At 40.8% G+C, this 13074-nt stretch overlaps 1 protein-coding gene across 1 annotated transcript in view; it reads left to right on the top strand.

The window, feature by feature from the left end:
• Nucleotides 1-13074, top strand: part of CAPN9 (calpain 9) — a 215626-nt gene that overhangs the window by 152511 nt on the left and 50041 nt on the right. The window contains exons 12-13 of the mRNA XM_069235035.1: nt 4133-4169; nt 10673-10753. Of these exons, the coding sequence (XP_069091136.1) occupies nt 4133-4169; nt 10673-10753 (118 nt within the window). The remainder of the gene's footprint in view (nt 1-4132; nt 4170-10672; nt 10754-13074) is intronic.

The raw sequence follows: 13074 nt of genomic DNA, 5'->3' as shown, positions 1-13074 counted from the left end.
CCATGTGTGGACATTTCCATGGTTTCAGTGTACTTATGCAAGGCGTTTAATGATCAATAATTATATGACACCTAGAGTGACGCGCATAAAACAAATCATTGAAGTGCATTGAACGAGATAAGTATCAGAAAATACACCCTTTTAAGCAATGAGAAAAAGATCTTGAAACTACTGCAAAACACCTGAAACGTAGGATGACTAATCTACTGCCTCTTTTAAGATGACCACTTCCTGCCTCCGCGTGCTCTTGCATTCACCAATCCATCACCCATGTCATCAAAGTCAGACATGCCCAGTAGCTCCTCAAACTCCAGTAGTACAGTGGCAAAACAACCCACTATCTTCTTTAGTAAAGGTTCTGCGTGGACATGATTACAAGGTTTTTTTTTTTTAACCCAGGTGTACTTCACATGCTGTTATTTGTATGTCTGTAACACAATAGGTAAAGAGAAAACTACAAGTCACAGCATGCAAAGTGTTTAGGGTTAAAAAGTTAAGACTCAAAGAAAGTTTTATAAATGGCATGAAGCAATTACCTTATACCATGTGCTTAGATGCCCCAAAAACCTGACATTTATTTTGACGTATTTCAAACAGCGCCAATAAAAATTATCCATTTACAATAAGTTGTTATCAAGAATACAACACTACCGTAATTATGCACAGTATTTTAAAAAAGCTAAAACATATCAATATCTTTTTTTAATGTTCCACAAGTTCCTGACTGGCTGCCCAGATGTCACCGATTCCTCACACTGTCTTTCAAATTGCCTGAAGCTACTCTCTCTTTGTATAGAGTCTCATGCCTTAGCTTTCCAAGCAGGAAATACATGATGATCTCTATGCACTGAGTGATCTTAGTGGTGCTGTGTGGTAAATGAGTGAAAAGTACAAAGTCTCTCCATGAGGTTAGGGCACGGGACAAGAGTTTTTATGATACAGTGTATCTGATCAGCTCTGAAGGAAACCGTTCTACACAGGCTTAGTTGATGAAAACAGGGTAATCTTTATGGAGAAATGTTTGACCTGCACTAAAATATTGGCTCACTTATCCTCCAGCAATACCCCGCACAGTTCCCATGCAATGTTCAACTTAGTTGAACAATAGAGGCATGACCAGCTTCATTCTGTAAGAAGTAAATACTTGAATAAATCTAAATGAAAATGTTATATAGATCTTGTTAGACCAGGCGGCTTTTTGGCATGTCTCCCCTGGTTTCTGCCTTCTGACATCCTGTTTTAATGATATACTGGGCTCTGTTTTTGCTGGGTTATTGTCTCTACACACTTTACCACTGCTAATCAGTGCTAAAGTGCAAGTGCTCCCTATGCAAATGGTATTGGTGAGTGGGTAATCCATGATTGGCATATTTGATTTACTAGTAAGTCCCTAGTAAGGTGCACTAGAGGTGCCCAGGGCCTGTAAACCAAATGCTACTAGTGGGCCTGCAGCATTGGTTGTGCCACCTACATGAGTAGCCCTGTCAACATGTCTCAGACCTGCCACTGCAGTGTCCATATGTGCAGTTTTAAACTGCCAATTCGACCTGGCAAGTGTACCCACTTGACAGGCCCAAACCTTCCCTTTTACTACATGTAGGGCATACCTAAGGTAGGCCCTAGGTAGCCCCATGGGCAGGGTGCAGTATATTTAGAAGGTAGGACATGTACCGGTGTGTTTTACATGTCCTAACAGTGAAATACTGCTAAATTTGTTTTTCACTGTTACAAAGCTTGTCTCTCATAGGTTGACATGGGGACTGCCTTTTTTAAGTACAGTTTCCCTTTGAGAGTAGCTAGAGATTTGGAGTTTGGGGTCTCTGAACTCACAATTAAAAAAAACATATTTTAGTGAAGTTGGTTTTTAGATTGTTAGTTTGAAAATACCACTTTTAGAAAGTAGGCATTTCCTTGCTTAAACAGTTATGTGACTCTGCCTGTTTGTGGATTTCCTGTCTGGATAAGTTTGACAGTTGGGCGGTTGGCACTTCTCCTCTAGACAGTGACACAAAGGGAGCTGGGGTGTAGCCTGCATATCCTGATGAGCCATCTGAGCTAGAGTGGAGGGAGGAGTGGTCACTTACACCTCAAAGAATTGTGCCTGCCCTCACAAAATGTAGTCTCCAACCCCCTGGAGTGTGTCTTGGGCCAGGCCTGGGCAAGGCAGGATCTTGGCAACAGCAGAGACTTTCCTTTGAAGTTGGGCAACTTCAAAGGCAGAAAGGGGTATAAGAAGTGGACTCAAATCCCCAGACTTTTAGAATCTTTCTGGAATCAAGAGGAACCTCTGCAAAGGAAAAGAGCTGAAGAGCTGGAAAAGGAGTACTGCTCCTTTGCTGTGTTGGCCTGCAGTTGCTGCTTCTACCTTAAAAGAGAGCAAAGGGTGAACTTTGCTGTGTATCCTGCTTGAGAAAGTTCTCTAAGGGCTTGGAGTAGAGCTTGCCTCCTGTTGAAAGTCTCTGGGATATCAAAGACTTCAGTTTCATCTGCCTACAGCACTGGGAACTGTGTGTTTTATGGTGTTCAAGAAGAAAAACAACCATGATGCAGCCTACTCTCACCGGCGCCACCATCTGACACCACAAACGAGTGGCTGCTTGCACAGAGACCTGTGGGCCCTGCACTCCGGAATCACATTGCTCACACCAAAGCCTGGGTATCCCCGACAAGGCCGCCCCTGCTGACACTGGCACTGTTGCCTGCACGGTGTCCTATGGACACCGTTCGTGAAGTACACGAAGCACCATCCCATCACGCAGGCCTGGTCCACCAACACCAGCATTATCGACTCCAGTGTTGTCACCAGACGTCCCGTCTGCACCACAACCCCTGGATGCCACATGGAGCCCGTCCTGCACCGCACCTCCGACGTGGGCCTAACAACGACAGCGCTTCAGCAACGATGATGCAGCTGCCTGCACCATGACCTAGTGACACAGCACATCTCACCGCCCGCTTCACACCTCAGCCCTGGTCTCACCAATGCCACTGGACGTCATCACCGGGCCTCTGCCAGCACCATGACCTGTGGGACAGCACGTCGCATCATCCGGCTTAGCACCGCAGCCGGCACGCCATCCATGCCAGCTCTCCTGACTTCATCAGCCCGGAGTTCGATCTGCAACACATGTGACTTCAAGGGCCCGACCACCCCCACACTGACTCCGGAACCGACACTGCAACGCTGCTCTCCGGATCTTATTCCAAGGTTCACAACACCCTGCAATTCCAAAGTACTGTTTGCGGGTCTTCCCGTCACCAGCCTGAACTGTTGGTTTTGTTGATCACAACACCGTGATAGCCGCATGTGTAACTATCAACTTCAAGGTACTGTATTTTTAAGTTAATTCTTGCAAAATTCATATCTTTATTACTGTATGTTGAATTTTTCTCATTTTGGTCTTGTTTTACACAGATAAATATTGGCTATTTTTCTCAAACTGGTGTGGTGTCCTTTTGTAGTGTTTTCACTGTATTACTGTGTGTTATGTGCAAATGCTTTAGACATTGCTTCTGAGGTAAGCCTGACTGCTCGTGCCAAGCTATCAAGGGGGTGAGCAGGGTCTATCTGAGCTGGGTACCTCCCTTATCCTGACTAGAGTGAGGGTCCCTACTTGGACAGGGTGCAAACTGACTGCCTACTAGATACCCCATTTCTAACAGATCTTTTCTTCCAATGATTTCAATATACTCCTCAAAACAAAAAAAATTGAGTGATAATGCATCACCAACCAATACATACGTTTTTTTCCAAACTTAACATAGCATAAAGTGAAAGCAAACACATTTTGCAAACTAATGTTCCCTTCTTCAGGACTAAACTTTTACAAGGAATAATAACCATTATTATGACAATTTTACCTCATCTACTACATAGTAGCATTGTTTAAAATACACAAAGAAAATTATAATAAAATGTAAATAATAGCGGCCTTAAACTATAATGAGTTCCTGAGGACCATAATAATAAGTCTGTAACTAATAACTTGCAGATGAGGTCCTCCTGACCAACATGATATATGAGTTTCAAAACTGATCATCTGATAGTGTTCACTGTCGATTTACATCACCTGCATTGAAACATTCCACAATATTCTTAATCTTGCTTTGTTTCTCACTTTTTGTTTTACAGGGAAGTCGAAGGAGACATTAACATAAACATCCCAGATGTAAGTTGTCTTTTAAAGTTCTTTTCTGCGATTGAGGAAATGGTGGCCTTGTACCACCTATATTACTTCCCTTACCAGAAGAGAATGCTGCCCATACGGCAATTCTGCACATATGTTCCATGGTGTCACATGCAAGGTCATCACGTTGAGGTCATTGATATGACAAGAAAAGTCCTGTTTATACTTGTTCATTTATAATCAATACATTAATTAAATAAATATCTACAACAGTCATAAATCAGAGGCAGCCAGATGTGTTCAAGCTATAGTTTTAGAAAAGGAATGATGCACAATTAATCTCAAGGAATTTCAGCAAAAATGGTGGCTGTGGATGGCCACATTCCAAAGCCAGTACAGCCATAATCCATACTAGGTGAACAAGTGATAATTTCCAAATGGATACATCCAAGTATAAACATCCAAATAAGCTACAAAGATATGTTTATTAATTGTGGTCAGCAGGTAACAACATTAAAAAAAACTTAGTACAGTGAGTATGTCGATTATAAACAAAGCCAGTTCCATTATGTTAACTCTGTTTTTTGTAAATCTCGAAAATGGGTGGCCGAAAAGTGGAAACTGGGTAGAATCTCACTTTACAACAAGCACTGGCAAAGCCAATAGATCTGGCATTGGCAAGCTGGTATTTTGTTATTGCAAGCATAGGCTTTTTCAAAGAAAAAGAAAATGTGCGGCCCCATACACTTGCCCACCAAATCCTTGCAATAAGAAATGTAAAATAAAAAAAAACACTGATGTGGCAGTGTTACTTGTCATGTTATTTTAAATAACACACTTTTAATTGTACCAAACATTTAATTATAATTAATTGTTAAATAACCAAAAATAAATCACCACCCAACAAAACACCGCAATCACGGGAAGCTACAATGTTACACTGCCATTTAAGCACTCTACAAAAGCAACTTTTAAAAGGATATAGAAAGTAAATCATAATCTAACATGAAGTGCAAAATGAATAGCTAGTATTTAAAGTCAATGTGTAAAATGAATGAAATAAAACACATTTTGGACGAGATTTGATCTGAACAGAAGGGAACTATTTTAGGTGGGTGTGAACGATGTGCATAGTAGGCTCTGTGCAGTCTCTCAATGTAAAGCAAGTCAATCAGTAAAGTTGTCTGCCCCTCTGCCTCATGCTATATAATGTAGTGGGTAGAAGCAAAATCTGAATGACAGTTTACTAGAACAGAGGATGACTAGTGCTGACCAAAAGCCCCTATATCTATGTGTACTCAGTATAAAGGTTTTGAAAAAATAATAGTCTGGAGAGACAGCAAAGCTGTTTTAAAGTCCAGACCTAAAAAGTGCTTAGAAAAGAAATGAAGACAACTGAGTGGGTGTATTTGGTTGTGAAGTGGTCATACTATGCAGGTTTTTTAATTTTCCTCAAATAAAGTCTTAATATGTTTGTGTGTGTGGGATGCCACAGTGCTGAGATTTCTGTTCTGAAACAATGCAATGCACTTCTTTTAGAATTCACTCACATTATCACTAATATGCCTTGAAGGCTATACCATTGGCAACTTTACATGTGTACTATTCAGGAAGCCATGTGGCTTTTCCTGACACTAATACCCCCACAATGTGGGAGTAACGGTAGAGTGTGGGAGAAGCCAGGACTTATACAAAATTGCACTTTTTCCCCCAAAACATTTTCTGCCATGGAGAACCTCTATTCCCTACAAACTTAATGAGGCTTGATGGTGTTTTGTCCCCCTCCCCACCCTGTAAAGCGGTTTACTTTAGCATTTTGCAGGAGCAAATCTCAAACCCTTTCCTGAGTGGGAAATTGTTGGAGAGGAGTTTGAAAATGCTGAAACACTTGGAAGTTTTTGGGCATTCACAAACCCAGACGATTAACCACACTTTCCTCCCATATTATTTGTGGAAATTAAACCTGAGTAACTGCACTCAGTTGTGGCATACAGATGCCCAAGAATTACTTGAATGAAGCATACATTTAGCCACTTATGGCCTTAAAAATACAGTTATGGAAAAAAAAACACTTTGTGAATCAGGCCTCTTGGTTTTAAAGGAGAAAAGGCTTTAAACCTTGTTTCTTCAAAATAGTGATGTCTTACTCTCTTAAATAGTCCAGTCCTGCGGGTCTTCTACCACATTTTGTCCTAACTATAAAGCTTGAATTTGATTGACCTGAACATGTCTCATCCTAACACTTGTAGCAGGATATTTCATCTGGTGCTGAGAGTAAGCTAAGCTACTGCTCATCTCCTAATAAAGTCCATCTTGGCTTGGGCTATCCTAATTACTTCTCTAATATGCGTGTAATACCCCTTTCAGCTTTTTTTGTTGGCTGGCTACTGTTTCAATGTCACAACTTACGTTCAATTTATGCAGGTGTGTGCATGTGGTGGGTCTTCGCATAGATTTTTGTGGACCAGGACTCATTTTATATTCATCAGATTTTGACCCAGAGCAAGTAAGAGAAAGGCAAAAAAGGGAGGAAGTGTTGTGTAAACTAAGGCTTTACAAGGTTTATTTTCGCACCCACTGGTGACACGAGTAAACTTAGCTCAATGCACTAACGACTGAATGTGAAATAAAGTTTATTGTAGCCTCGTAGGATCCCATCCAATGCATAGTTGAAGTGGCGTCAGTTCTTTTGGATTACTACGAGCCCCTAAACAGGGACTCAGGGACGTAGTGATATTTTGAGAAGCCTAATGCAGTTCTCTGCCATATCTCATCAGGAAAAAGACAGTTTAATTAAAAAGTGTTTATTTCAACAGTCTCATCCTGTTGCTTATTAAATCTAAAATAACCACACAGAATATTCTTAAAACAGCACAAATGCATGGTGTGAACAACAAGAATTAAATGAACATTTCTACCACAGTTAAAATGTTATCTAGCAACTTCACACCCTAAAACCTGCCTAGGTGCTACGCTAGGAGAGCATGGAGCAACATAACTTGCATCTAGTGTTCCTTAGGGAGAATCAAAGCACTGCATACCTGTTTACAGCAAAACGATGTAGTTATCAGCAGTCTGACAGAGAGTTTTCCTCCACAGGAAAACATGCATCACATCAGATCCTCTCCCCCCTGACTTGGCTCTGTATAAGCTTTCAGCATAGAATGAGATGCTACAGCATCACAGCAATCTTGCAGTTTTTTGCAAGATAATCTGGGGTGAAGGACCTCTCCTCCTAAGTTGTCAACTGTTGGGCCTTTTATACTGTATTTTATCTGCAGTAGGAATTTCTGACATAACCTTAGGAATGTCTGGCATAACCTATTTGCATCTAGATCCTAGCCTTAGACAAGTAGAAAAAAAGGCAAAAATGTGTCTATTCAGATTACACTGCTTATGTTGTTATTATTAGATGTCCTCTAAACAGCAAACTTGGGCACATGTTTCAGACTGATGTTGCATCTGGTGTTCCAGTGAGGTCATTGTCTGAACATCAAGTGTATTATTGATGTAATTGTCTGAATGACTTGACACTTTAGCAGGTTCTCGAAACGATGAGGACAGACAAATCTGCATCAAAAGCAGACATGTCAATGGTTCTGCAAAAATACAGAAAATGTAGTCTGGGCCTGCTCACGATGCAGTCTGGCTTTATACACTTTACATCAAAAGGAGGAGGAACAGAAAGATAAATATAGGAAAGGATTGACAAAACAGACCTGCTTTAACACTCTACATACTGCAAAAACATGATTTTAATTGTTTTATGAGTTTGCACAGATGATAATTAGAGAACTGATATTTTTCTACTTCTACATCAGCACTTATACCTTTATCTTCTTTGCCTTCAGCAATCGGTAGGGATTCGTTTTCCCGGATTGGGTACCAGGATGTTTCCATTATTGGCATCTTTGCAGGACGCTGTACAAAGCGGCCTAGTTGTTGGCCCTGATGCAGTATATGCCTCTGTTTAGAACTGATTTAAGTACCGGAACTGCATGTCCACTCAGAAAAAATAAGTGTTACAAGATCAAATAATTGAAAAAGTGATAATTTTTAGAAAGGTTTTGAAAACCTTTTCCTAACATCAAGGGCAAAAAGTATTTTATCATGTGAGTATTTAGGGAACAAAGTCATCTTCCACACCAGTGTCTTAGCCACCCAAACCAATGAGACTGGTTGAGGGAAGGAAAGCTCCACCAAAGAAGAAAAAATATTTTTCATTAAAGATACAGGGCCTCATTAATAGTTAAGCCTTCATGATGGGCGTGGCTGAGCTGCCTATTTTAAAGTGTCGGTGTTACATATTTTTTCACTGAAGTGGCACACATAAAAGGGGGAAGCTGCTTCTGAGGGCAAAACTTGATAAAAGGTTGTATTTTCTTTTATGTTACTTCTAAAAATAAAGAAATAACATAACTTATGTTCTCCGAACACTGGGAGCTGTTCCCCCATCTGCAAATAACATTTTAGGACTTTTTCTGTCCTGGGCAGCCATGGTTTACCCAGCATTTCCAGACACAAGGGACACCAGTGAGAATCACATGTGGGGCAGCTTACATTGGGCTGTCCTACTGACACCATTTCCACTAGTCACCGGCCTTTGATTGGCAAATGTGCCATTAACATCCTTCTCTATATGAAGTGGCTTAGAATCTACTTGGAGGCAGGACGTAAATTAGTACCCAGTGGTATTTTTACATTTTTTTGAAATGTGACTGCTATAAGGTGTGATGCATAACGTGTGACAGATGTCCGTAATAGAAACAAGAGAGCTAAAGTAATGTGAAAGGAAGAGTAAAACTGTGTAACGGATTGGCGTTGTAGTGTTAAAGAAGAAACTTGCCAGTCAGCAATAGCCTTGCTGTCTGTCGGTCATCATGCTCTACATGTTTATACATGATGCAGAAAATGGTAAAGAAAGACACTGTTTACAGCACATGCCGTTTATATCTGAAGTATTTTTTTCAGAATTTAGCATGTGTGAATAATTTACCCTTCTTGCCAAGGACCATCTGTTCAGCAAGTCCATAAAATATCTGACCATTGACAATGGTAACATAATTTTAAAAGCACACACTTTGGGCTTGATGCATAAGAATTTTTCTGTGAATTGCTCTCTAGGTAATCTTGGTTTACTCCTGGAATTCAGGACTAATGTCTTGTTTTACACTTTGACAGTTGATATTCAAGTGCTTAATTTGTAAATAAAAGTGTGCTGGTTGCCAAAGCCCTCCTCTTATACATGCGGCTTCTGCAATTAAATGTGGGAACACGGAATACTGAGGCAGCGTAATCCTGAAGCCATCTCGAGCCTCTTCAATCCATTTAAAGCCACCCCCTGCCCCTTCAGTTCACTCTTGCAGCTTTCTTCTTTCTTCCTTTGTGACGCTTTTCCGTCTTTCTCTTCCTCCGTCTTTCTCCTATGTGTCTTTTGCTCGCAGCAAATGCTTGAGGGAGAAGAATAAGCACCGGCCCTCAAAAATAAGTGTGATGCTCAGCACCGGAAACAATAAGCACAGATGAAGCACTGTGGTACTCCATCTGTCAGGGTGGTAGAGGACATTACCAAATTTAGCGATGACTGCTGGCCCAGCGGTCATCTCTATAAAATGAAAGGAACCTCAGTCACAGTGAAACCTTTCAATGTACAAAACATTGTTGTATGGCCACCTGCCAAAGTAGGAACTTCTATTTAAAAAAAAAAAAAAAAAAACACGATGCCCACCTCCTGGGACTTTTCTCCTTGGATATGGGGAGTCATTGTCATTTTTTTATGTCCCTCACTGCTGGGTTTTTCTTGGCTTTACCAGGCAATACTGATGGCCCCACGGAGAAAGCTTTCCATTGACAGAACCAATAGAGTATACATTGATTAAAAACAAAAGCTCTGCCCTGTCGGCCAAACTCTATGGGGAAGAATTAAGAGCCCCTTGTGCCACATTATTGTAATTTTTTTATGCGAATGTGGCGATAATATGGCAAAAATGCAGCACCAGATTTACAAAGTGGTGCAATGCATGCATTGCGCCACTTTGTAACCCCTTATGCCACATTATGCCGGCGCCAGGCATAATGTATGCAAGGGGGACATTCCCCCGTCGGGGGGGGCGAAGAAATGTTGCAAAGAATTTTAAAAGTTTTCTTTCATCATTTTTTTACATTTTTAACGCCTGCTCAGAGCAGGCGTTAAAAGGGGGCACACCATTGGTTACAGTGGGCCCCTATGTACTATTCAGGGTCTGCGCCAAAGTTTTGGTGCTAACCCTGAATAGTACATTATTAGCGTCAAAAATTATGATGCTACCCTGTGCCATGATGCGCTGTATTTTAAATATGGTACACACATGGTGGCGGTAGTGGGGTGCCATGGGGTGCAAGGAAAGTGTCGCTATAAGGGTGCTGCGCCACTATTCTTAAATCTGCCCCTAAATCAGGCCCTCAGCCAGGAGTACTACAAGAGTAAGTCACATCACCTAGCAACATTTTTGTGACTGGTACTTTTTGACTTTGTTTATTGGTTTTGTCTCACTTATGTTTTACAGCCACCAAAACCTAACCCACCTCATAAAGAAAGTGAAGAAGAAAAACAGTTTCGGCAGCTGTTTGAGCAGATTGCTGGCGAGGTAAGGCTGCCTAAATACTGTTCTAATGCAATTAAGTTTATTTTTCTATTTCTATGCTGAAAACCATTACACATACGGATTTCTCCATCAGGCTCCACAATATGACCACACTGAGTTTACATACATTTATTCGAATTTTATGCCAAAAATTGGTATTCATATCAGTACCTAAAACCCCTTCTTGGTTGTTGTGCCACCAGAAGCAAATTATCAATAAAATATGTATGAACAGTGCCACAAATAGTACAAGATCAACCTTTGACTAAACCCTTTGTTTTTTTAGTAATTGACAGGGATTCAAAATTGATAGTTTTTTACCTACAGCATCATAAAAAGCACAGCTGCAGATATCTATATCTGATTAAAGATAAGGGACATGAAAGGAGTCGCCTTAAAGCAAACCAACCAGGAAAACAGAAGCCTATTAAGCTACACATGTTTTGCTTCTTTGACCCAGTAGCTTGGAATTACAAAATTCCATACACTTTTTCCTGAGCTGCAGTCACCTGTATAAACCTCAAATAAATAAGTGTTATAAGCAAAGGAGTCTTCTGAATTGTAAAATTCCTTGGAAGAAAATCAGTGTCAATGGTTGAGCTTGGAGCAAACAATAAACGTCATAACCCAGACTGTTTTGTCTGCCTGTTTCAGTTAGAGAAGTAATAGTAACATCACCTCTCTGCCTGACCATGATTTGCTAACCTGCTTTGCTGAAGGGCAAGAGACTGACATGAAGACAGTTTCAATTTCAAAGTTGGTTTCCAAATTAAAGACAAAAATACCTGTCAAAAACCAATGTTTTGGGGTGCTCTATGTTCAAGTGTTATATGTTAACTTATGCTACAGTGATTATTTGATTAATTGAATCAACATCCATGTTTACTTAACAATTCAGACGATTTTATGAGTTTTAGCACATTTTTGTTTTCTCAAGAGACACATGGATACTATTCATGATTGTACACTCTTGAAGTCTTGTTCATCCTCCGAGGCAGTCAAGCAACAAATAAATCCGTGAAAATGTACATATGTTTTCTCGGCTTAGAAAATATTGATATGACTTCCCTACACTATCTCCTCATTCTATATTCTAGGAATTCTACTTTGTATTCCAGGTATATTGTCCCTAAAGCTTCACCTACCGAAACAAAGCAATGGTGGTGCAAGTTACAATTGTTTGCAGACCAGAAGTCAATCAGTGTATGAAAACAGCAGAAAAATAATGGGGCATATTTAAGAAAAGTGGTGCAGCACACAATACTGATTGGTTAGGAGGACTTGGGTTCCTATTGGACTTGGCTCTAGGGTTTAGAGTTAGGAATCTGATTGGTTAGGGTTAGGGCAAGGGTTCCATTGGCTAAAAGGGCTATTTAAGCCTAGGGTTAAGGGCGTCTCAGCCTGGGTGTCGAGGTTAAGGGCAGAGAGGACAAAGGCAGCTGCCTGTTTGGGCCTGTTCGGGTCTGGTTGAGCTTAGGGCTAGAGATGCTGCCCAAGATGCTGCCCAATCTTTCATTCACCAGCTACCACCTTAAGCCCTCCATATCCCCAAACATCCAAGCACAATATCAGTTAAGGTATTCTGCTAATACACCACAAACAAACCTCATACAGATTTCTCCACAACCACTACAAAACACCACATATCACACCTATGCACAATTCTACCACAACTACAACACCATGACACCTTCATTCTCACACAAAACTCAACTCTATTCCATACCACTAACACATCCACACATCACCAACACAACACAAAGCCACATTATCCATAACTTTAAAGCATCCAGACACACGTTCCCTATTCATACAAAACACCAGCTCTTTCCTCTACTTCCTACTAACAGACCCCTTTTTATCATGACGAAACCTATACTCAGCCTTCCATCACACCATCCACCAACACCCTCCTTCTCTTTTTATCAATTACACACAATCACACAGTCCTTACACTCCACTCCTCCACACATATTGCGTCTTCCAATGATCTAATCTCACACAAACACTCATAACTCTTGTCCATCCCCCTTACACACCACATACACTCTTCTCCAAAACACATCACCACCCTCTCTAGTGGTCAAGTACCACTCACCAGCAGTAGCTCACATACTGATCCTTAACAGAAACCAGTACATCAATATGTCCTCCCACTAATCCACAAAAACAAACAAAAACACACACCAGCACATCAAAATAACACACACTTTCATAATACTTCCAGTCACACCCACTCCCACCGTCTTGACTTCACAAATAGAAATCCTGAACCAACTTCACTCCTAAATTCTCAGTCTTCCCTAACATCCACCACAAACACC

The sequence above is a fragment of the Pleurodeles waltl genome, chromosome 5, assembly GCF_031143425.1.
Source record: "Pleurodeles waltl isolate 20211129_DDA chromosome 5, aPleWal1.hap1.20221129, whole genome shotgun sequence".
Classification (NCBI taxonomy): Eukaryota; Metazoa; Chordata; class Amphibia; order Caudata; family Salamandridae; genus Pleurodeles; species Pleurodeles waltl.
Note: the sequence above shows the minus strand (reverse complement) of the source record. Positions and strands in the feature narration are given on the sequence as shown.